General features: G+C 33.7%; 4 protein-coding genes across 4 annotated transcripts; all 4 read right to left on the reverse strand.

Moving 5' to 3' along the window:
• Nucleotides 1-1,519: 1,519 nt before the first annotated feature.
• LOC108198581 (MDIS1-interacting receptor like kinase 2-like) lies at nt 1,520-3,147 on the reverse strand. Its single transcript, XM_017366332.1, has 3 exons — nt 2,877-3,147; nt 1,790-2,222; nt 1,520-1,604 (listed from the first exon to the last, which is right to left on the reverse strand). The coding sequence occupies exons 1-3, from the start codon at nt 3,145-3,147 to the stop codon at nt 1,520-1,522; spliced, it is 789 nt and encodes a 262-aa protein (XP_017221821.1).
• Nucleotides 3,148-9,392: 6,245 nt separating this feature from the next.
• LOC108199306 (uncharacterized) lies at nt 9,393-15,858 on the reverse strand. The gene is made up of 5 exons (XM_017367073.2): nt 15,471-15,858; nt 15,005-15,342; nt 11,262-11,876; nt 10,664-10,952; nt 9,393-9,701 (listed from the first exon to the last, which is right to left on the reverse strand). The coding sequence occupies exons 1-5, from the start codon at nt 15,694-15,696 to the stop codon at nt 9,667-9,669; spliced, it is 1,503 nt and encodes a 500-aa protein (XP_017222562.1). The 5' UTR covers nt 15,697-15,858; the 3' UTR covers nt 9,393-9,666.
• Nucleotides 15,859-18,484: 2,626 nt separating this feature from the next.
• LOC108199307 (glutathione S-transferase U15-like) lies at nt 18,485-19,889 on the reverse strand. The gene is made up of 2 exons (XM_017367074.2): nt 19,477-19,889; nt 18,485-19,092 (listed from the first exon to the last, which is right to left on the reverse strand). The coding sequence occupies exons 1-2, from the start codon at nt 19,798-19,800 to the stop codon at nt 18,694-18,696; spliced, it is 723 nt and encodes a 240-aa protein (XP_017222563.2). The 5' UTR covers nt 19,801-19,889; the 3' UTR covers nt 18,485-18,693.
• A 2,578-nt stretch (nt 19,890-22,467) lies between these two features.
• Nucleotides 22,468-23,977, reverse strand: LOC108198582 (glutathione S-transferase U17). The gene is made up of 2 exons (XM_017366333.2): nt 23,768-23,977; nt 22,468-22,890 (listed from the first exon to the last, which is right to left on the reverse strand). The coding sequence occupies exons 1-2, from the start codon at nt 23,975-23,977 to the stop codon at nt 22,501-22,503; spliced, it is 600 nt and encodes a 199-aa protein (XP_017221822.1). The 3' UTR covers nt 22,468-22,500.
• Between the last annotated feature and the right edge of the window lie 577 nt (nt 23,978-24,554).

Raw genomic sequence — 24,554 nt, forward strand, 5'->3', positions numbered from 1 at the left:
TCACAAGTGAACAACTGAAGTATTATTTGATTCATGTACTTAGGCTATGGAGTGAATTGCTTATATATTACACATTTCGGAGAGTCTACAGGACTATCTTTCATTGTGGGCAAGGTGAAAGATAAGGGGAAACAAACCCATGTGAAGATTTATGCAATAGCTAGCTATATTCTCGGCATTGGATATACCTTAAGTTCATTACATAGTACATACTATATCATACGTAGAACCGTGTGATAAAATGTTCAGTGTTATCTCATTATAATAGATAAGGATCGTCAATCGAATTAGTAAAATATTTCAATAATATGAGAAGAATCGGAGTTTCTGTTACGCGAAACAGTATTATATTTCACTAAATGAAGAACAAGCGGCAATGCCCGGAAGAAAAAGTGATACAAATACTCCTTTTATGAATTGAAGACATTAAGTATATTAGGGTTGACACAAAAACATGTACAATACTTTCAACTAATTCAAGATTCCATTTTATCATCACATTTAAAACAATGAAACAGGACTACATGGGACAGTCAATTGCATTGCCTAATCCTTTCTCAATTGCGCATGAAAATGATTTTGAAAGCAAGTGTAGATCCATATGGTGATATTACTTCAAAATTAGTAGGATATCAGTCAAAAAGATAAATAGTACAATCTGAACAACTATAGGTGCTAAAATATAAACAAACCTGGCCAACAAAGGATACACAAACTATGTTACTCGGACTCTTTATTTTACTTTCAATTACCCGTGTCGGACACTCGACACTCGGACTCCTAAACGAAAAGAATAAACATAAAAGAATGAATCAAATATCATATTTGAAAACAAGTTTACACAAAAAACAAGTTACAAGTCGCAAGGGTGACAGCTCTGGAGCGGAGAATACTACACGAAATAGATACTAGACTCCTAAATATTCGACAGCCAAAATATATAACAGAGCATAATTTGCATCACTTCTGATACTCATAACATACTTATTTACATATGAATTAAAAAAACTTCTAGGGTTCACTTTTAATACTCATAGCTTACTGATCTACGGATGAACTAAAGAACTTCTAGTGCTCCTGCCTGATGCCGAATGTGCGCAGTCCAAGATGCTTACTTCGATGTAACTTGTTACTGGCACCATAATTCATGATGGGAAGCATCAGGAGAACACCTCTCAATCATAGTAGGCCGAAATATTGAAAACAAGCAAAAAAAAGAAAGTCATGTTCTTGCTGTCTTGTGGCACAGGGGAGGAAGCGTGTGTCCAACCCCTCACTCTTTAAAAGAAACATAACATTTACATATACGTGATTTTTTTAATGAAAAGGTGAACAATTTCAATTTTTATGTTATGAATTCGAATGTTTTTTCCTTCAAGATTATTATTTTATAAAATTTTATATAAGTTGAATGTATATATACCACTTCAGTTTAACAAGTTTGCGAATTTCCTGGAGTAAACGAAGCATGAGAACAAGTGAGGTGATATCGGTTTAGATATTTGTTGGTGTCCCTAGTTTATGGATTCTGCTTAGAAGTATTAGGATCGCGATCGTGTTTCTGCACATTATCCGTCTTGGTGATACTATAGTGTATGCAAGCTCTGTACAATTAAAGAGCAAAGGAAGATATTAAGAAATTTTTCAAGCATAATTTAATGCGACAATAAAAAAAGACTTATGAATAATTAAGTAATTGTTACATATTGAGAGGAGGAGATAACCTGGAGCTATATATCCGTAAGTTCCTGCAACCATGGTTTGATTGGATGAATCGGGGTCTAAAAACCTTGATGCACCAAAGTCTGCGACAAAGGCCTCCATTTTAGAGTTCAAAAGTATGTTACTACTTGATATGTCACGATGAACTATTGGCGGAGTGCAGTCATGGTGCATGTAAGATAAAGCATGTGCAAAACCTTTCACAATGCTCACCCTCTTACTCCAATCTAGTTCGACAGCGTGGGCATCATCTTTCAGAGCGCAGAACAAACTTCCGTTCTCCATGTACTCGTAGACGAGAAACATGCATCGATTGTGCAAGCAGAAATCATAGAGCTTCACAATATTTTTGTGTCTTATGTTTGACAAGACTCTTACCTCATTCCTGAAGCTTCTGTCAAAATTTGGGTCCTCGGCTTCCAGGCGGTGAAGCTTCTTCAGTGCAAAAGTTTTTTCGTTTGGTAATCGAGCCCCGTAAACTTTGCCATAGCCGCCTGTTCCTATGAAGTATCTTATGTCAAAATTATTTGTTGCTCTTAAAATATCCTCATATGCAATGTTTCCATCAAAGTTCTATATTGAGCATATATCACCATCCCGCACATGCATTGTGTTGTGATTTTGTGTCGTTCTATACCGAAACAGGAACACAAGGACTAGTATGACTAAGGAAAGAGAGATGATAATAGGAAGAGTTGTGTAGAGGACAATCAAGAGTACCGACTCTCTTGCTCTTTTATTTTCTGTATAGCAACAATCAACATGTGTGGTTTGTAGATCGATCATGTGTGGATGGGAGTGTGACAAGAAGGTGGTTGTTGGAGAGGTCCATGTTAGAAAAATCATAACATATCTCCGAAGAATAGCAGAAAGGTGGTTCTTTTGGGATGTGTCCACTGAATAAATTTTTGGAGAGGTTTAGATACTTTAGACTGGCGAAATTCTTAAAACTAGGTATGGAGCCGGTGAGAAAATTATTAGACACATCAAGTAACCAGAGATGAGTGAGACTATCATGAAAATTTAATGTACCATTAAATTGATTAGAACTAAGGTCCAGGAAACGGAGCTTAGTCGAGGAGCCTAAAGCAGTAAAGCTGATGGGATTATTCCTGTGAGTTTGTTATGCTCAAGGAATAAATAAAACAAATTACCGAGGTTTCCTAGTTTTGAGGGGATGAACCCCGTGAGATGATTCTGTGATACATCAAGCCGCTCTAGGTTAGTGAGATTACCCAATAAAGAAGGTAACCTACCACTGAGATTATTGTGAGATACATCAAGCCGCTCTAGGTTAGTGATGTTACTCAACGAAGAAGGTAACGTAGCACTGAGATGGTTGTAAGATATATCAAGGAGATTTAGGTTAGTGAGGTTACCCAAGGAAGAAGGTAACTTACCACTGAGATTGTTTCCCCAGAGCATGAGATATTTTTGAGTTTTGAAAGCATTCCAATTTGGTAATGTATGCTTCCATTAAGCTGACACTGACAGTAGGAAAGATCAAGTTTTTGGAGCCATGGGAAACAAGATAAGTTGAGTTTTCCAAGCTCATCCCCGATAAAATAATGGCCGAGTTCTATAGAAACAACTCTACCTGACTCACTACAGGCAATGCCAGTCCAGTGCTGCTGTTCTGAAGTGATATCTAATGGGATTCGATTCCCCCACCATCCCGTTCTAACAAGAGCTGCTCTTTCGCTTCCTGGAGATATTAATAATAATGAGGTAGTTAAGTCTGTTGGAAAATATGGGTATAAGTCCCATATTGGTAAGTCATATTTTGAGCATTATGTGTGAGATATGATGATATCTTCTTAATAATGAAAATTATTTTCCAGTGGAATTTGGCTCAAATATTATGGCATATATTAATTTGTTTTTGTTTCAGATTAATTGATATGGTGTATATCTTGATATATTTAATCTGATTCTGTTTCAGATTATATATGGGATTTAATAGCTTGCAAATTTTTATCTGATTCTGTTTGGCGTGCAAGTTTTACACCGATTCTATAATTAATGATAATTAATTATGGAAAAAAGTAGTGCACAAGTCTCTCAACACCTATAAATACCTCTATAGGTTGGAGGGTTTTGAATCATCAAACACATCCTCCTCTCTCTCTCCCACAACCCTAACTCTCTCTGGTGATAGTTCTCTTGCTCGATTCAAGCTCGCCGAAGGTGCCGTTCTTGTCAACGACATCGCAATCCGTTTTATCCTGAGAAGCCTTCGTTCCACACATACGGTGAGGAGGCGAATACGCTTTAAGGAGACAGTTTCACACTGGACTCGAATTTTCGTTTATATCCTTCATTTAATCTGTCTCATTTCGTTCTTATTCTGTTACGCACACACTAACGCATATTGGTTTTTGCACAGATTGATTAACAAAGTCATGAAGCACAGCTAAGCATATAAATAGAAGTAAGAGTTTATACATAATGCAGGATGATGGAGTCATCTTTTGCTACTCAACTACTCATTTTCACATGCATTTATACTACACTTTGACGTGAACACCGTAGCTAGCGTTGCTGCATTCTTACTTGTGCAAATATATAATCCTCCGTCATCCTCAATTGTTTAACGGGGACTCGGCACGCATTCTAATGCTATCATAAAACGTAGTTTGATATATTATTTTGAACTTTTTTTCTTTAGAATAAAAGTCTGATGTTTATATTTTTATACAAAAAAGAAATTTTTTAAAAATAAGTTATACAACTATGTTTTATATGCGCCTTAAAATGCGTGTCGAGCTGTAAAAAAACTGTAAAGAAATGAGAGAGACAAAGGGAGTAATTTTTTAATCTATATTGTATTTACATAAGGACAATGTTCAGGGATTTAGTTATATTAATATATATAGTTGTTGGTTAAAAATGTTAAATTTATAAATAAAATATATTATTTTAATAAGATAATAAATGATGGCTAATATATATGAGGAAAAATGCTTGGTACATAATTATGTACAATTTTTTGTATATAATGACATGTGGTGGGTTTTAATTAGAATGGGCCCCCTGTATCTACATCAACAAACCCAATAAACCCACCAAATCGATTGACACATCATTATGTACAAATTTTGTGCACCTAGTACTACTCTATATATGACCAAGTAAGATTACAGAACAGAATTTTATCATTTTAAAAGTAAAATTTTCTATGTACTTTAATCTTTACAAATTAAATATATAAGCTAAATTTTCTAGGTAAATTTTGGATCAAATATTTCTTCTCCTAAAAAAAACGTTGACTTGGTTGCCTGGTACAGAGTCTTAACCTTACGTTGTTAAATGGGTGACACCGATATTTATTCTGTGGTTAATTATCTAGTTGGTCACTGAAGTGGGGGTGAGATTAATGTATCAACTTGGTCACTGAACTGAGATGGTCACTAAGTCATTATAAATATCAAACAAGTACCTTGAAATATAAGTTCAAGCATTATTTATAGAGTTTCACACATTATTCTTGAATGTTCCCATAACCAAGTAAAAGGTTACGACTTCTAGTATTTATGATAATATATTTAAATTTTATCAAATTTATTTATTATTTATTTTCAATTAAAACAAAGAAAATAACTATATAATAAAAATAAATAATAAATAAACTTGATAAAATCTAAATATATTATCATAAATACTAAAATTTATAACCTTTTAGTTGGTTGTGGTAACATTTAAGAATAATGTATAGAACTCTATAAATAATGCTTGAACTCATATTTCGAGATACTTGTTTGATATTTATGATGACTTTAGTGACCGTCTTGATTCTGTTTTCAGTTCATTGACCAACTTGATATATTAAGCTCACTTGAGTGACCAACTAGATAATTAACCCATTTATTATGTGGTTCATATTGGGACACAAAATAATGCAGTATTCTTTCTGTCTCAAAATAGGAGGTTATTTGATATTTTCCAAGTAATTTTAAATATAATAAAGACATATTTTTTGATCGACTTTTATTTGAAAAGAGATAGTAAAATGACTGTTGGGAGCAGGGGTGAGCATTCGGTCGGTTCGGTCCAAAACCAGACCGAATCGAATGGACCGAAAACCAAACTTGTATTTTTTTGGGACCGGACCAGACCGAAATTTTATTATGGACCGGACTGGACCGAACAGAAATAGTTCGGTTCGGTCCGGTCCTGACCGAAATAACCGAAATATTTTTATTAAAATAAAAAATAATATTATAAATAATGTTAAAATTCATAAATTATATAAAAATAATAATATTAATTAATCATTACCACTTTACCTAATTAAATTTATAAATTAGATATTAAAATTATAACATATAAAAGATATATATAATATAGATAAATTTATATTATATATTGGTTGGACTATTCGGTTTATTCGGTCCGGACCGAAATATTTTTTAATGAACCGAATCGAACTGAATTTTATTTCGGTCTATTCGGTCCGGACCGAATAGACCGAATTTTCAAAAAATTTGGACCGAATCGGACCGAATTTGTACGGTTCGGTTCGGTTTTTTGGTTCCGGTTCGATTTTGCTCACTCCTAGTTGGGAGACTAGTGGACAAGGATGAGAAGAATTATTGAGCTCTCTTTTCTTTCACATGATTAAGAGGCTGTTTGTCCCGGTTTTAAGCTGGAAAACGTCTGTTTGTGTAATAAGTCAGAAGCCGGCTTAAAGTCAGAAATAAGCCAGAAGCTGACTTAAAGTCAGAAGTTAATTTGAGGTACTTTTTTCAGTGACTTAATTTTTTCGAACCTTTTCCTTGATAAAAATTACCCATAAGTCATAAGCTACTCATAAAACATTTTTATTTTTATTATTATATTTTTAATAACCCATAAGCCGTTAATAAATCAAAATTATCCAAATAGATATTTTAAACTCTCAGCTTATCAGATAAGTCACGTTAAGTCACAAGTCACGTGAAGTCATAAGCCGTAAGTTCGGCCAAATGGGCTCTAAAGCAAGCCGCGTTGGAAAAACAGTGTCCGACGACTCCGACTGTCCGTCCTTCCTTTCTTCCGAGAAAAACAGTTTGAATTATTCTAATATTTATAATTGTTTTTATGCTAGAACAAATGGAACATAATTTTTGAGAAATATTTTCCCAAAAGAGTTATTGTTGTTCAGAAAATTATTACTATATTTTTAAAATATTCAAAATATAGTTTTCCAGTGAATGGTGATTACTAGGAATATAAATGTATAAAACACAACAATCGTCCAAATATCTACCTTAGTTAAACCTATGTTCATTAAGAACTCGTTTGACGGAGTTTATGATTTCGAATATTACATGATTTATAGTTTAATATGATTTATGTAATAAATTGGGAGCTTAAAATATGTGTTTGGATAATTTTGACTTGTTAATGACTTATGGATTATTAAAAATATAATAATAAATATAAAAATGATTTATCAGTTACTTATATTTTATTTATAATTTTTATCAGAAAAAAGTTTTAAAAAATTAAGTCACTAAAAAAAATATCTCTAACTAACTTTTGACTTTAAATTGATTTCTTGCTTATTTCTAATTTTAACCTAACTTTTAACACAAAAATAAATATTTTTCAATTTAAATTCGAAAATGACAAACAGCCTCCAAGTTAAGACCCTACAGTCACTCACTTCTACTGATCTCTTCTAAAGGAGAGCTAAACTGGATTAAGTTTCCGAGTGCGAGTGTTTCGGAGAAATTTACCTGAAACAACACCGCAACATGGGGGTAGGGTTCAAAACTAGTCCAATTTGATTTATATAATTTTCTAGAAGAGCAAAGTATATGTTAGTGATCCAATTTTATCCTATATTTTATTTTGGTCAAAAATTTAAATTTATAATAAATTGATCATATCAATATTATTTTTTATTAATAAGCAGAATCGCGGTATGGCCCAGAACTTTATGTTTCCCGGATTAGAATCTTTTCTATCAACGATAGTGTAGAAGAAAAGGGGCATGTAAAACTCCTCATTGCTATATCAAGTTACTCTAACAATACAAATTCGAAACCAGGATTTAACCCTAACAGTTATTTTATGAGCATACTTTCACTATAGCGATGGTATTTATTTGATTTTATAATGAATTTTTCACAAATTTAACATATTCATCAAATCAATATTTTAGAAGATATTTTTTTCTATTTGCTTCATCTTTTTAAAACAAAAGATTTGAAATAGAATCCCTCCCCCTAAAAAATGACATCCTCACCTTTAAATGGGTGCGCCTAACATCTTTCGTGAAATTATTTTAATATAAATATTATTAGAACAATTATTTTTATATTAGTATTTTGCTAAGAAAAATATTTTTAAAATTGAATGTTCCCCGGCAGGTAAATAGAGTCCTGGTATACATGGTAACAAAATCGAAAATCGGAACTAATCAGTTCATCCACCGATTTAGGATTTATCGGAGGATTTTTTGATAAATCAAAATCCTTAGTCAAATCGGAGTGATGTAATCGGTAAATTGGTAATATATTTTCTAAGAATTTATTGAGAATTTTTAAATAAGTCAGTGATTTTTAGAAACTGTGTATGCATAAAATAAAATAATTCAGATAAGAACATCGGAGTATAAATAATTATGATTATATTTGAAGTTGTATATAAGTAAAATGTAATAATAATAACTTATTTTATAAATAAATAATTGAATTAATTAAATACAACTACGTTTTTTTTTTAACATATCATTAGTAATGACACCTAAGATTTATTTAAGGTGGTAAAAATTTTAGCACTCAATTATAATTAACATTGATAGAACTTAATGAGACAATCTCACAGTTAGGAGTAAATAGTTATATGTGGCTAGCAGTGATTATACTAGAGCTGCGGCAATTTTCGGTTAGGGACGTGAGTTGGTATTTGACGGGCGCCATCATTTTAAAAAGCGGAGGTAAACTCCGGCCACTATTCCGCAATTTTTAAAGTCGAACCAATATTTTGTAATTTTTGAAAAACAATAGCGATCACTTTGTCATTTACTCTATCTAATTTAGTGATCTTACTGATGACCAAACAGTCTAACACATGATTAAGTACACATCGTACTATGTAGTATGTATTCATCTATAGAGTTTGGACTTTCGAGATATCTCTGGTGGTTGTAAAAGCCTCTGAGATACTCTAATCTTGATGGCCGGAAGTTGGGATTTGAGCCTAAAAATGCCAATGCTCGTTTTAAAACAAGAATGATGTCCAATTCTTGTTGTCTTGTGCCTGTGTCAGTACATCATTCAACATTAGAATGTGAGTGGATCGAGGTGTTGTGAATAAAGAGATTTGGTCTCCTGGATGGCTTCTCATTATGATTATTGATTTCCAGTGCCAAAGCTATGCACCTCACATTCTGCCACGACCATTGTGTATTATGTTCAGTTTAATTAGTTGTAAATTATTGTGCAATTTGTGAAATATATGTGTAGTGTTATATTCTGCAGTAGTTTTACATTCCTAAAAACCAAACAGATTCACTCCAATCAGATACAAACTTATTTGTCAGTTGGCTTATGACATTCAGGGAATGGATCCATGTAACAGAGTGTCTTTAGAAGAGCAATTGCTCGTATTTAGCATGAGAGCCTTTACTCGAGTAGGAAACGTATTACTCTAGAGACCAAATAGAATACACAAAATCAACATGAAAGAATGAATCAAATATCATATCTGAAAAGAAGTTTACACAAAAACAAGTTACAAGTCGCAAGGGTGACAGCTCTGGAGCCGAAAATACTACACGAAAGAGATAAGCAAGCGTAATGCATGGTATGCATTGCATCACTTCTGATACTCATAATATACTTATGTACATTGAATCAAAAAACTTCTAGGGTTCAGTTTCGATAGACATAGCATACTGATCTACGGATGAACTAAAAAACTTCTAGTGCCCCTGCCTGACGTCGATGCAACTTGTTACTGCATTCCAGTTCTGGCAAACTCTTTTGCAACTGATACAAGATAAACAAGGAAACTGTAAGCCATCGTTCTCATTTATTATACACAGATGCTCAAGTTCAAATTCTCGTGTTAGCCACACCGAGAAATTTCTTGATTCAACAAACTACGGAACATTATAATGCACACACCAAAATACATAATAAGATGATAACCATCATGCATTAGGAAATGCTTGGACCACTAAACCGGAATTTGTAACTATACCGAGTATTGTCAATCGTGTAATTCAATGGAATCCCTTTACTACCCAATCAAGTATTAGATCAAATCCTCTCTTTTGGAATTTTTGCAGCTCCTAGACCAAAACTTCCAAAGGTCTTCGACCAAGAGTGCTATTAGCAGGTTTGATTTAGTTTGTTTTCAGTTCACTATGTTGGACCAGATCTGACCAGGTATAATAAATAAATTGGTGCCATCTCCAGATCTCTCTGTCTGTTATTTAGTATTCTTGTATACAGGGACAGGATCTAGGAAATTTTACAAGCGGGAAAAAAGAACTAAACGAAATCAACTGGATTAAACCCAAACCATCCTGATCATATGTGAACAGAGGAATTGAGGCGCAAACATTAGAGTCTGTGAAAAGTATATTTACTTTTTTTTCTAGAATGAGTGTGGCAGGCGCCGCCATTAGATAAACTATCATCAGTATTTATCGAGAATAAGAGGGGTAAAAGTGCTCACATTACCACTGCCTGTACTCATATGACTACAATAACCGAGATGACGTTAACTTATAAATTTACAAAGGAACTGCAGTAATCTGGTGAATCACATGTAATGAAACAGCGAAACAATTCAAAGATGAAGAGTAGCCTTCAACAGACATGACTAGAGCCTAAATTCTGAGTCGTTTTTAAGCAAATAGTGATGCTGCTAAAGAAAAATTCATACACATCCAAATTATACATCTTAGAAAGTTCTGACTGTAAGAAAAATAAGAAAAGCTTACCTTTTGAAGAAGCCGGAAGCACGACAACATTCATTGTCACATTATTGGGAGGCAGCTGTAATCGAAGAGGATATAGCCTTCCGTTCAAGGGACTCCTGGAACACACAATCGCGTCATTCAATCCAGTAACTTCCTCCAAGCTCCTAGTCAATTCCTCAACACTATTCCCCTTGAACAAAATCGAAAACCCCTCTAATTCCTCATCAACTTCCCCAAGGTCATTTGCCACATTATAATATATAGTCCTCCCTTCCTCCCTCATCACCACATCCACCACCGAATCAATTGACTACAACAAATCAAAATCCAAACAAAAATTACTAAAATTCAACAAAATCAAATTCATCAAACCAGAGGTGATATCCACTAGACTACAATACTATAAATCAAGAAATCACATAGTATTCGCTTAAATTATAATATATAGTCCCCCCTTCCTCCCTCTTCATCGCCACATCCACAACCAAATCAATCGACTATAATAAATCAAATCCAAAAAAAAATCACTAAAATTCAACAAAATCAAATTCATCAAGCCACTAGTCAATATCCACCAGACTACAATGTTATAAATCAAGAAACCACATAATAATAGTACCTCTTGTCTGGAAAAATCATAGCGATCTCCTGAATGAGAGCTGGACTCAGCAGAAGCAGACGAATCACCGCGACCAATCAGCCTCTCAGGAGCTGCCTGCACAGTAGGCGATCTCACAACAATCTCCACAACATCAACCTGCCAATAAATCCAATCCTGCGTAGCACTCCTATGCGGCACATCATGCGTAACAGAATTCCTCCAGGGCGGCAAGCCTCCATTAGCCCGAAGAAACTGCCCGTACCTCGTCCTCAGCTTCACCTGATTATTCCCATCTCTAACAGGCTCCCACTCCACCGAAGAATCAAGCCGTCTAGGCAGAGTCTGCAGGACCTTCCGGCCTGTCATGCCGAGCAAAAAAGGCTGGTTCGAGGCTGTTAAATATTTGTTGTAACAACTTTTGAGCCTGATGATAAAATGTGAACTGTCTGGAACAAATTCTACAGTCCATTTCGCAGCCTTGGATGATCCGTCACGGTCCTGGCTCACGGACTCTTCGTCGTCTTCAGCGGTTAAGTATTTTTCGTGGTGGCTGCGGAGACGGACTGCTTGAGCGTTCTGGAAAATGTCCATTGCTGTGGAGCTGGAGTTGTGCAGAGGGAGTGAAAGTGAAGCCTGGAGAAAATAAATATTGGTAAATATTATTATTAATATTTTTCGAGTCGGATATAAGTGAGGACGTCGTTATTTAATAAATGTTGAGTAACGGTTGCTGAGGTTTTTATTACAGGGAGATTGGTGGGCGATGGAGAGTTCAAGAGGTAATGGTGTTCGGTAGATGGTGTTAAGAAACAGGCTGGCTGTTTATATGCATGTGGCCAAAAGAAAATAATTATATTTTATTCCCCCGTCAAAATTTATACCAGTCTTTGATTAGTACAGTTTTCACGAATTCAGTTTTTGACTTTAATTTGGATCACATAAATAAAATAATGAATATTCAAAAAGATCCAGGCCACCTGGACCCTTCAAAAAATTGTAACATTTAAATGTATGATTGTAATAATCTTAAACAGATATTATAAATATAAATGTATGATCGTAATAATCATAAAAAGAATTTAAGATAAAATATATTGTGGGGCCGTTTGGCTGAACTTAAAAGAAGTGGATTATAAGTGAAAAGTTGGTTTGAATTTATAAGTTATTAAAAGTGTTTGGACACTTGTGACTTATTTTGTAATAATACGCTCCACAGTCAAAAAAGTTACTTCTCTTAACTTGCCAAACGGTCCATAAATAAGTTGAAGCTACGTCTTCTCCAAATAAACCATAAGCTTAGTTTGCCAAACACCCCTTGTATATCAAGATACTAATTCTATAAAGTATAAATAACGAGATTTGAATTCTCGACCTCGGATAAAATGGACGTGGCGGTGAAGAGTGGTCGCACTTGGTAACCTCCTGGGACAGATAGAAAGGCGTCTAGAATAGAGAGGCGGCTAGGGAGTTTCATGTGTATACGCGTTATTTAAACTTCGGTATCGAAATCAGGTGAGCCCACGTGAAGGTTATGTTACGCATTTGTACTCGGAACACTAAATGCCAGGAGGTCCGTGAACTTCTTCTGTGTTCACAATAATGCCGAAACATCTTTCGTAATCCTCGGAATTATTGCACGGAATTCGAATTTTTAACGAGTACTCCCTCTGTTTGTGTTTATTAGACGTTTTAGAAAAATGCACTTGTTTGTAATTATCAGTCGTTCTCAGTGTCCAATGCAATGTCAACTATCTCATTTCTTAGTTGCCCTTATTTATTGCCTATATTTATAACCAGATGTTACAAATGGTGTGTAAAATGAAAGGGCATCAATGTAAAATAATGCCTTCTTAATGATAGTTTAACTATTCCAATAAATTTTCTTAATACTACCTGTGCAACATCCTTAAACGTCTAATAAATCAAAACAGAGGGAGTAATTGATATAATTATTTTTAAACTATTTTATATTGAAAATAAGTACTCCCTCCGTCCCAATGGATTGTATACAGTTTTCTTTTTGGGACGTCCCATCAATTGTATACATTCAAAAAGTAGTAAACTTTTATAATATAAAAAATCATTACACCAACTACTTTCTTCCACTATCTCCATTCTATAATAATATAAACACTATTACACCCACTAATTTCCTCCACTATCTCAAATATATCATTAAATATAAATGGGTCCCACCACTATACCCACTTTTCATCTAACTTTACTCATTTCTTACACAATTTCTTGGTCTCCGTGTCCCAGCCATTTGTATACAAATGACTGGGACGGAGGGAGTAGATAACTTTACGATACTCAAAACTGATTATAAATAGGGTTTAGGGTCTATTTAATATTACTCCCTCCGTATCAATTTATAGGTCCATTTTGGAAAAAAAAAATTGTCCCAAAATACTTGTCCCTCTCTTCTTTCAATACAAATTTATCTACATATTTATTGTGATTTTTTTGAAATTCAACATTATTCTCATTTCTCAATGCACTAAATCCCTATATTTATTGTGATTTTTTTGAAACTCAACTATATTCTCACTTATCAATGCACTAATTAATGATACATGAGAGAAGATTCTATCTAACCAACTTTTTTCTTAATATGTGTGTTTATTCCAAAATGGACCTATAAATTGAGACGGAGGGAGTAATTAAGTATTTGAGTCTCTGACTTAGGTATGCGGAAATATACTGAACATCTAAATTCTAAATTTTAATTTATATATTTTGAGTAAACTTCAAAGTTATAATCAAAGTTTACACCGATTTTCAAAATGTTGGCCAAATTCTGAGAAATGTGGCTAAATTTTGACTTCACTTTTTAAAAATGTGACTCCCGTTAAATGTCATTACCGGAGTAACGGACAGAAGGGTAAAAATAAGTTCCAAATTCTCAGAAAAGTGGTCAAACTTTGGCCCGCTTTTCAAAAATGTGGCTCCCATTAGTAACATTTAATTATAGCCACATTTTTAAAAAGCAGAACCAAAATTTGTCCATATTTTTGAGAATTTAGAATTCTGGCCAATTTTTTGAAAACCAGTGCAAACCTTGGCCACAAGTTTGAATTTACTTTGGCGAATATTATAATATTAATAAATATTATATTAGCATAAAAATTTCACGTCCAATATTTTTGTTCTGGTAAAGTATATTCTTATCATTATTGCGTTATGCCGCAGTGAACTTAAATTAAACTATAAAATGTGTCATAGTGGCAGCGGCCTGCTCAATTTGTATTCTGACGACTTCTTATCACCTAATCTCATGTTAGTACTTATTATTTTATTTCAAAGTTGGCCTCCATGATCTAGAAAGCTGTTTTATCTATTCATCATTTCATGATGAAGTTCTTGAGTACTGAGAAGACTAAAATATGGCCATTTCTTCTTATTATTTTAACTAAAATATGGCCATTTTTTCTTACCTAACACATTTTCCTTTTTCTTCTCGAAACATTTTTTCTCTTACAACATAAAAATATTTTCCCTCAGTATTTCAACATTGTGTATCAAATTTTCGAGTCTGATATCGACTATAGTATATCAAATTTAGTAATTATTTCGACATCATATACCAAATTTCCAAGTCTGTTATGAACTATTGTGTACCAAATTTCTGAATATGTTATCAGCATAAACATAAAATCTGAGTCTATTACGGACTGTCGTGTACCAAATTTCCGAATATGTTATCGAAAAAATGACACATGCAAATGCAAATACACACGTTGAGATGAACATACACGTACCTTTTTGGAGTAAAAATCAGGAGAATTATTTGCAGAAATTATCGAAACAGGGGATCCACCACCTTCCAGGCCTAAAACCTCCCCTGAACTCATCCTGTCAAAACTCTCCCCTGTAATTTTAACCTCCTCCACACTCCACAAAATCCAATTCTGCGTCGACCCTCCCGCAAACGGGCTGTCATGCGTGACCCCGTTTCGCCAGGGGGGTGTTCCGCCGTTCGCGCGTAAATACCCCCCTCCGAATCCCCTCAACTTAACATGATATCCGTCCCGTTCAGGCTGCCAATCAATCGAAAATTCAACATTGCTCTCCGCGGTCTTCTGCACAACTTTATTCCCTGTTATCAGTGACGGATCCAGGAATCTAGTTAATTGAGGGCAAATATCATTAAGAACAACAGAAAATAAAAATATAAAATATATTTAAATTTTGAAACGAGTACTCGGAATGTAAATTGGTCCATGCCTGTCATCCCGAGAAGAAAAGCAGAGTCTGAGGCGGATAAGTACTTCCCGAAACAGCTTTTAAGCCGAATGAGATCGCCCGAGTCATTGGCGGGGTACACTAGCCAGGTTGCCTTGGGGGAGGACCCGTTGCGGCTTTGTCTCACGTTTTCTTGATCGTCACAGGCGACTAAGTATTTGTTTAAGTGGCTTTTGAGCCGAATGGCCTTTTTGTTGAAGAATTCCATGGACTAATAAGAGTTGTGATTATTGAGAAGGAGATAAATAGATGGAAACAAGATTGGTTGATGGTGATGAGAGCAACGGAAGAAGTCTCTTATAGGTTACGAAAGTGATAAAATTGTTTATTGAGCAAGTCGTAAGAAAGAAGCAAGTTCGTTATCTGACATAGTATTCATAAATAGAATAGTCCATCTTGTATTATTTGAAAATCCGAAAATACATCCTCATGTCATGGCCGAGTGGAAGATTTTAATAAAGAATTAAGGGGGGTTGCAACTAAATTCTTTAATGATCGTAAATTTAGTTGAAAAGTGGATAAAATGGTGGGATTTATCAATATTTAATAATAGATTTGAATTATTGGAGTAAATGAGTAGGTGTAATAGTGTTTATTTAATAAAAAAAGAGTATAAAATAGAGAGTTAGTGGGTGTAATAGTGAAAAGTAGTGTTAAAAATAATATATATAATCGGTTCATTCTTTTTGGAACGTCCCAGAAAACAATAAAGGTCATATAAAATAGGACGGAGGGTGTATATTTTATAGAACCGAAATATTACAGTGCGTAGAGCAGCGCGGTGGAGAAAACGTATAAAAATGAATGGAATAGAGAAAGTCTGCAGTAAAATTAGAAATATACAAAAACTCTCAAAATATATTATTTTAACAAAATTATTATTTTATCATTCCGTATTTATGGATTGGCGTGACATTTATGTATTACGCTGCGGTTGCTTAGTCACCAAGGCCTGCATGTAGGGAAGTTTGAAACGTTGGAAAAGCGTGTGGGCAGAGAAGATTACAAATCAGTTTGATTGAATTAGTTGTCAAACATGAAATTTCCGCGATCGCAGTATCTCAGCATACTAAACCAACGTGCAAATAGCACGTAGTTCTTGATTACTGTAGTCTTCATATCGGGTTGCTGTAGATTAAATATGTTTTCATTGTCAATGATAACAACGAACAAGTGACTTGCTTTGAAGAAGGTCTTGGTCCTGGATTGCGTCTTCTTCCGAAGGTCTACATGCTTCTAAATTTGTTATCCGTAAGAGTCATTGTAATTTTTCAATCAAACACACCCACACATCCGTCTTTATCTTTAAGGGTTTGTCTAGTGTGCATGCTAAGCGCGGAATTTGATAAGTTTGGGAGGTTTTGATTGGTGTGGTTGTTGTTTGCAGGGGGTCCACCATTATTGCAACAGGAGAGCCAATCAAAATCTCTCAAGTTTATAAAATTCCGCGCTTATCATGTGCTCATGGGCACACACTAGAAAAATCGTATCTTTAATAAGAAGAGTAGAATAGAAATATTCTCCAACTTAAATAATAAGCAATAAACAAGAAAGACAGGGTGGCGATTTGGCTTAACTTAAATTAAATCTTTTATTACTTAATTTTAGAAATAAAAATAAGTCACTAAAAAAAGTTGGCATTTTCAAACTCTCAGATTTGATTTTATAAATCGGAAGTTGATTTATAAGTTTTTACGCAAACAGTATGAATAAACTGTTTTTGATTTATAAGCGGAGAAGCTCGGTTTTTGACACCCCCGCTATTGTTTTTAGGTTTTCAGTGCAGATACGCCTAAACCTAGAATTGTGCCAGATAAATGGGCCTATAATATGGATCAGACTTGTATTCGGATAACTAGTAGGGTTAGGATTAGGGTTTTGACCCTCTTTATATATTGATTTGTTTCCTCATTCTTTTATTATCTTGTGAGAGCCTCCCAACCTTTTCTTCGTATTTCTTACAAAAATTCATAGGGTTTTCATTCACGCAAATCAGCTGTCTTGTAAAATTCGCAGTAAATTCAATTCTTATCAGATTTCGATGATTCTTGATATTTTGGAAAGCTGTCTTGATATTTTCGATGATTCAATTGAAAGAGCTTTCCAAAATATCAAGAATCATCGAAATCTGATAAGAATTGAATTTACTGCGAATTTTACAAGACAGCTGATTTACGTGAATAAAAACCCTATGAATTTTTGTAAGAAATACGAAGAAAAGGTTGGGAGGCTCTCACAAGATAATAAAAGAATGAGGAAACAAATCAATATATAAAGAGGGTCAAAACCCTAATTCTAACCCTACCAGTTATCCGAATACAAGTCTGATCCATATTATAGGCCCATTATCCTAATTCAATTTTAGATCCTAATTCAATTTTTATCCTTTATTATTATTACTAATCAATTAATATAATTCTAAAAATTATGGGATATTACACAAGGCTTTCACTTCTTCTCGGTAGCCTTCATGCATTTCACCTTTTAATGAATCCCTGTAATTAAGTTGGGAGGATTGTATATGGACTACTGATAAAGATGGAGAGGCAGAGTATGTGAAACAGAGGTTTACAACTTTGGAAGCGTCTCACGGTTATTGGAGATGAGGCTGCGAAATTTTCGTTTATTCAGTGATCACATTGTCATTGTTGAGTGGGTGTCAACCCAAATCCCACGTCATAAATATTAAGAAGATTTGTCGTCGCGAATATAAGCACGCGAATATAAGCAGTCAAGAAAAAGACTTGTCTCAAATATAAACAGCAAAAAAAGAGGTCTTTTGAGAGGAAAAAGAAAAATCCAGACTTGGCCGCTGCTATAACAACAAATTAGATATACAAAGTATTTTTTCCTTCAAAGTCTTTCGCTGATAGAAACTCGAAAGTATATAGTATGAAAAGAAATTAAATGTGTCATGATAATCGAGGGACACACCGTTGTCACGTTGATTGAGTTCTTGATGCCAACCGCGAACAAAATGAATGAGTCCATCAACGTATCGGCAAGAACAGTAAGTCAGATGCTTTAGATTACCAGAGAGAATCAAAATATCAGGAATGTCTCATTCAAATACAATGCAGGTGGTCCAAACCACCAGACTACAGATTTTTTATTTTTTTTTAAACTTAAAATAGCGGATTCCAGGCAGGCGCTCCAAAACGGTTTGAAAGGCCTCCATTCTGATCTCCGGTTCAGGAAAAAACTTCTATTGCGGTGGTAAATAGGGCCAGGACTTCCTGTCTGGAAACGCTTTGGCCCTGGCCTGAATCCTCTTGAGAACTTCTACAAACCTATCGATCTCTGGAAGGACATTCTTAACAGCCTCATTCGACGTGAACCTGGCTGCCCATCCAACAAGGTTCGGAGTTTTTGCTGGTTCTACCAATTCCAGGCCACATAGTTTCCCTGTAGCCTTTATAAATTCCAAGCAGCTTCCGAGAGCAATATCAAGGTATCCAATATTATTCCCTCCGAAGTAGGCCTTCCCTTCGCTAATTTTTGTAAACGCCTCTTCCAAAAGCACCAATCCTTCCCCTATTCTCTCTTTGATTGCCGCCTTCCCCTCTTCTGGGGCAACTATGAGCTCCTTTAACATTGGAACCATCTGCAAATATTCAAAGAAAATGACACTAATCTTAGATGTACAACTAAGGCGTGCCATGGGCAGTGGCGGATCTAGGATTCAAATCTTGAGTGGTTACTAAGCAAATTTTCGTAAAACACCTATATATTTTAAATTTTAGGAAATACTTCTGTAATTTTGTAAAATTTAGAATACTAAAAAAATGTCGAAAAAATTTTAGAAAAACAACTGTCACCCGTGCCTCTAACTAAATCCGTCTCTGGTCATAAACAACAATTGTTCAACCAACAACCTCTTAGTTAGATGGTATCTTATCCGAATGGTCAAATCTTGTCAAAAACATGACAGGTGCCTGAACGTGTTTAATTATTTACAAGTACGAGCAAGCAGAGCGGAGAAATGTACCTTGTCATCAACAAATGCAGCCCAGAATCGAGCAACAGCGCGATCATAAGGATCAGACGGGAGAATGCAGTAGCCATTCTCCGTCCAGACTTGATCGATGTACTGAACAATCACGAGAGACTCGCAGATGCTCTTGTCGTCGTGGATTAGAACAGGCACTGTCTTGCAAATCGGGTTGCATCTGAGAAGAACATCACTCTTGGAACTCAATGTCTCTTCAATGTAATCAAACTCAACTGATTTCAGATTCAAGGCGATTTGAACACGGTTCACAAACGGGCTAAAGAATGCACCCACGACCGTAACGCCACTTTTCGAAACCATGATTAGTTGAATATTTCTCTGTATAAATTTGTACTCCAGAAAGAAATGTTGGAGAGAATTCAACTGATAATGTGAAGAGCATAACTCCATCTCATTATATATTCACTTTTGCTAGACATTATTGCAAAAATCAAGAATCGGAACTAATTTTAAATCAAAATATAATTGATAAAATATTTTTTAATAATCAATCAAATTTTAAAACAGTGGTACTGGAGGAGGTCATTATCTTCACAATTTTAAAACAATTCAATAAATTTTAGTATCTTCCTTTATCTCTTATTAACAATGTTAAGGATTAATCAAAAATCAGGAATTAATCAGAAGGATTAATCAGAGTAATAATCAGATATATTTTAATTTAAAATATTTTTAATATTTAGTTATTATTATATTAATTATTTATTAACATATATATATTTACTATACCATAAATTCTATAATTGTTTATATTTAAAGTGATATAATATTTTAATTTTAATAAATTATTATATATATTTCGATTAAAAAAACTTATAAAAATAAACTAAATTTCAAAAATTGACTTCGTAGACAATAATACAATAAATTAGTCGATTAAATCTAAGATTTCTAGAACGCTGCTCATTAACTAAAAATTTCCAAGTTCTAAAAAATTATACCGGACCGAAGTCTAAATAAGACTACTTATTCAGCCGAATATTCATTATTTTAAACAAATTACTCTTTCCGTTCTAAAATATAAGTCGTTTGACTTTTTGACACAAATTTTTAAATTATTTGACCGCTTAGTTAAAATTATTATTTTTAAATTTTTTTTTTCCAAATTATAGTACTAATCATATATTATTTTTAAATTTTTTTTTGTGAATAAAAATATATGATTAGTACTATAATTTAAAAAAAGAAAATTTTAAAAATAATAATTTTAATTATACGATAAAAAAAATATAAAAATGTGTGTCGAAAAGACAAAAGACAGTTGGACGAGCGGTTCTTGTTCGGCCACGCAGCACATTGTTGGTACGAAAGTAAAGTCATTCCTATCATGACGTAGGTGATGAGCTAAGACAGTATGGGACATGGCCCCATGGCATCTCATTTTGTCAGCATTGGATCTCGTACATCTTATCTTATTGCTGTTTGTTAATTTTTGTGTACATTATTTTTAACATCTCGAAGGCAAATTGCGTATAGTACCTCTTACACTAAAAATGCAAGTGATGGATACGTTTTGCACACGGTCGTTTATCTTAGAAACAGGGTTGACACTTAATAAAATATATTTATAAAATGAAATCTTATAAGTTATTTTAATTTTTTAAATAAAATTTAATGATTGAATATTTATGGAAAAAGTTTAAAATATAAATTATATGAATATATTTTTATAAATATTTAAAGTACGTGTAAAAAAATGAAAAGGACGGGATAGAGTCGTACATTACACAGATAACAAATGATAAGACAATGCCGTTTTGTGTAAAAGATAAAGAGAATCTGTTTGACGGTGATGATGACATTTTTCAAACTTTTTTTTTTATTAAAATGACTTTTATATATACAAGTTACCGATTTTTGATTAATTTAGAAGATGGAGTCGATTCAAGATCTTTAAGACATCAATTATAATTTATATTCACATGTGTGCGTTGGAGTTGAGACAAAATCTTATAGAAAATTTCCAAAATTTTTATTGTAGGCCCATCATTTGATAGAATTCGAGAATTCATAAATATAAAAAAGACATTATAAAATTTATAAAATATCAATAGATACTATCAAATTTTTAATTTAAAATATTAATTGAATATCTAAAACTTTTTAATGATAATTAAATTTCTAATTGAACAACTTTTTTTCAATCAAATTCTAATTGAACAACTTAAAATTCTAATATTTTATTATTTTATCTGAATCAAATAGCTTGTATTTCGTGAATCTGGAAAAGTTCATACTCGACGTGTCGACGTGAATAGGTTATTCCTGAATCTGATAAAAAGTAGCAATAAATCTGAGCAGAACAGCCCTCTCGATTTGACTGAGGGTCAGGGACCATATGCTAACCACCGGATAAGAAATTAGCTAAATCATGAATCATTTATAATTTAAATTATTTATTTGAATTTTGTAAATTCTTGGAGAGCCCAGAATTACTTACTTACCTACCTGATCAACAAATTGAATCTGGTTGAAAAATTCAGTGCACACTTGTACTTTTTAATAGTCATTTTTCTCTAAAATGTTCATGTTGGTTTTTATGAATCTTAAATTTCATAATTTATAATATTTTTTATTTAGATATAATTTATAGTCTTTATTTACATACTTGCAAAATATTTTGGTTGAATTATTTATTCATACGAAAATTTATTTGTCCCTAAGTTTTACTCAAATTTTCTACTCATCCAGAATTTTGATTGAGATTTAACGAATTACAAAAAAAATTATTCAGTGCAGAGATTTTATTTTTTTTCTGACAGATCAGTGCAGAGATTTGTACTCATCCGCAAATTCTGATTTAACAAATGACTGCTATGCTCTGCCCTTTTTAACTCTTGGCATTGCTGTTTCTAACAACTGTAGCTTTTCAGAGAAAACACAAATTCTGTTATATATGAGAATATATCTGGAGTAGTAAGTTTGTTTCAATGCTTTTAATAGTTCAGAAGATCATGCACTCGGATCACAAAAGTACAATTTAACTGGAATCCTAAGGCTTTACAGCCTGCTACTTAGTCTAAAGTTCGAAAACTCCTTGGCCCTGGCTTCCATCATCTTAAGAAATCCTACATATTTCTCTGTTCCGGGAAATACAGTCTTGACAGCATCATTCGACATAAACCTCTGCGCCCACGCCGCGAGCTGAGGTGTCGTTGCTTCCTCTATCAACTCCATGCCACTCACCTTCTCCATAGCCGTGATCCACCCCAAGCAGCCTCCTATAGCAATATCAATGTATCCAATATCATCCCCTCCGAAGTAGACCTTCCCTTTGCTGCATTTCGCAAAAGCCTCCTCCAAAACCTTCATTTCTCTGTCTATTCTCCGCTTCACTGCAATCCAGTCCTCCCCTTTTGCTGATTTTAGCTTCTTCAGTAGAGGAACCAACTATAAAAAATCAAAGGTGTCACGAGTTTATAATCAGAACTATTATTCAATCAACTTGTTAAGTGACCAATACTCTCAAAATCTCAAGATGTTGGGAGGAGGGCTTAACAGGATCGTACATGATCACTGATCAGTAGCAAGCATGTAGCTACTAACTGCAGGTGGATGACAAAAATATCTTAATTTGGAAAGTTCCACCAAATTAACAAAAATACCACAAGATTATGTTCTTAATTCAAAAATATATCATATATCACATTAAGAGGCATGCATGCAGTATTGCACCAGTTGGAGGTTCGTATCTCACACGAAATCAACATGCATGAAAATACTGGGGGTCAGAGTTAGTCGAACTTGAATCTCCCGTGAGACTGAGCTCATGTTAAGTAGTCATTTCCCCCAAAATCTAAGGTGCTAGGAAAAGTGCTTCCTAGGATCATACTCCCTCCGTCCCTATTTACTTGTCACTTTGACTTTTTGCACGTAACTTAAGGTGATTAAAAAACATAGTTCCGCTCATTGTTTTTAAAATTTTCTTTTTCTGAATTAAAATATAAACTATAAATTTTAATTCAGAAAAAGAAAATTTTAAAAAAAATAAGCGGAACTATGTTTTTTAATCATCTTAAATTACGTGCAAAAAGTCAAAGTGACAAGTAAATAGGGACGGAGGTAGTATTATTTTCTAACAATTAGTCATCACGGAAAAAAAAAACAAAAATAATAGTAGCAGTAGCCTCTGTAATTACTTTAAACCGATGATCAGGTGTACATTAACATCTTATATATATTTTAACAATCACTAATCATGAAAAAATAACAGTAATAATAGCAGCAGAAGCTCACTGTAACTACTTTAACCGATGATCAGGTGCACCTTAACATCATAATATGCTACCCAAAAATCCGAAACAGCTCGATCATAAGGATCAGAGGGTAGAATGGAGCAACCATTATTCTTCCAGACTTGGTTGATATATTGAACAATAATAAGAGACTCACAGATGATCTTATTATCATGAATCAGAACAGGCACTTTCTTGTGAACCGGATTGCAACCAACAAGAAGTTCACTTTTGGAAATCATGAATCAGAACAGGCACTTTCTTGTAAGTTAACTTGCCTAATGGAATGCTGTGTAGAATTTTGTGGAAACAAAGTTAGTTCTGTTTTTGGCGTGGAAGTTAGTTTACTTGAATAGAATGAAACGAGGAGAGAATGGAATGATGGAAGGAGCATTCTTCCTAAACACGTGGGTTAGATTTCTAGTTCAACGAAATGAGATTATTGAAGAAATGAAAATTACAGACTCAACGGAATATAGAGTACAAATTTCATTTCATTCTCTTTCAATTCCATTTCATCCAAGTAACTCATGCTTAGTTCTATTTAAAGGCAGGAGCACTAACTCTCCTGTAAGTTAAGTGAGACTAAAATATTATGATGTTTTTGCCGCAATTTGAAATACAATTAAAATTTGATTGTTTGACGATAAATTTGAAAGTGACACGAAAATGACTTAACTGACTCGTAATGACTTGTTATTGAAATTTTATTTGTTTACACTTGTATATGATTTTAAGTAGTTTCTAACTTTAATCTAACATTAAATTTTGTTAATATATATTGACATTAATCCAATATTTCAAATTGTAATTTCTTAA

This window comes from Daucus carota, chromosome 8 (assembly GCF_001625215.2).
Source record: "Daucus carota subsp. sativus chromosome 8, DH1 v3.0, whole genome shotgun sequence".
Lineage (NCBI taxonomy): Eukaryota > Viridiplantae > Streptophyta > Magnoliopsida > Apiales > Apiaceae > Daucus > Daucus carota.

What these genes read in the sequence shown, in the direction of transcription:
- LOC108198581 (XM_017366332.1), bottom strand. Translation starts at nt 3,147, where the DNA reads ATGCTCTGGGGAAACAATCTCAGTGGTAAGTTACCTTCTTCCTTGGGT. An exon ending in CTCAAAACTAGGAAACCTCG is followed by an intron (nt 2,223 to 2,876) that starts GTAATTTGTTTT and finishes GATACTTCATAG; the next exon opens with GAACAGGCGGCTATGGCAAA. An exon ending in GCAGACTTTGGTGCATCAAG is followed by an intron (nt 1,605 to 1,789) that starts GTTTTTAGACCC and finishes TTAATTGTACAG; the next exon opens with AGCTTGCATACACTATAGTA.
- LOC108199306 (XM_017367073.2), bottom strand. Translation starts at nt 15,696, where the DNA reads ATGGAATTCTTCAACAAAAAGGCCATTCGGCTCAAAAGCCACTTAAAC. An exon ending in CTGATTTTTACTCCAAAAAG is followed by an intron (nt 11,877 to 15,004) that starts GTACGTGTATGT and finishes TATTTTCTCCAG; the next exon opens with GCTTCACTTTCACTCCCTCT. An exon ending in GCTTCCGGCTTCTTCAAAAG is followed by an intron (nt 9,702 to 10,663) that starts GTAAGCTTTTCT and finishes ATCTTGTATCAG; the next exon opens with TTGCAAAAGAGTTTGCCAGA.
- LOC108199307 (XM_017367074.2), bottom strand. Translation starts at nt 19,800, where the DNA reads ATGGTTTCGAAAAGTGGCGTTACGGTCGTGGGTGCATTCTTTAGCCCG. An exon ending in CTGCATTTGTTGATGACAAG is followed by an intron (nt 19,093 to 19,476) that starts GTACATTTCTCC and finishes GAATATTTGCAG; the next exon opens with ATGGTTCCAATGTTAAAGGA.
- LOC108198582 (XM_017366333.2), bottom strand. Translation starts at nt 23,977, where the DNA reads ATGATTTCCAAAAGTGAACTTCTTGTTGGTTGCAATCCGGTTCACAAG. An exon ending in TAGCATATTATGATGTTAAG is followed by an intron (nt 22,891 to 23,767) that starts GTGCACCTGATC and finishes GATTTTTTATAG; the next exon opens with TTGGTTCCTCTACTGAAGAA.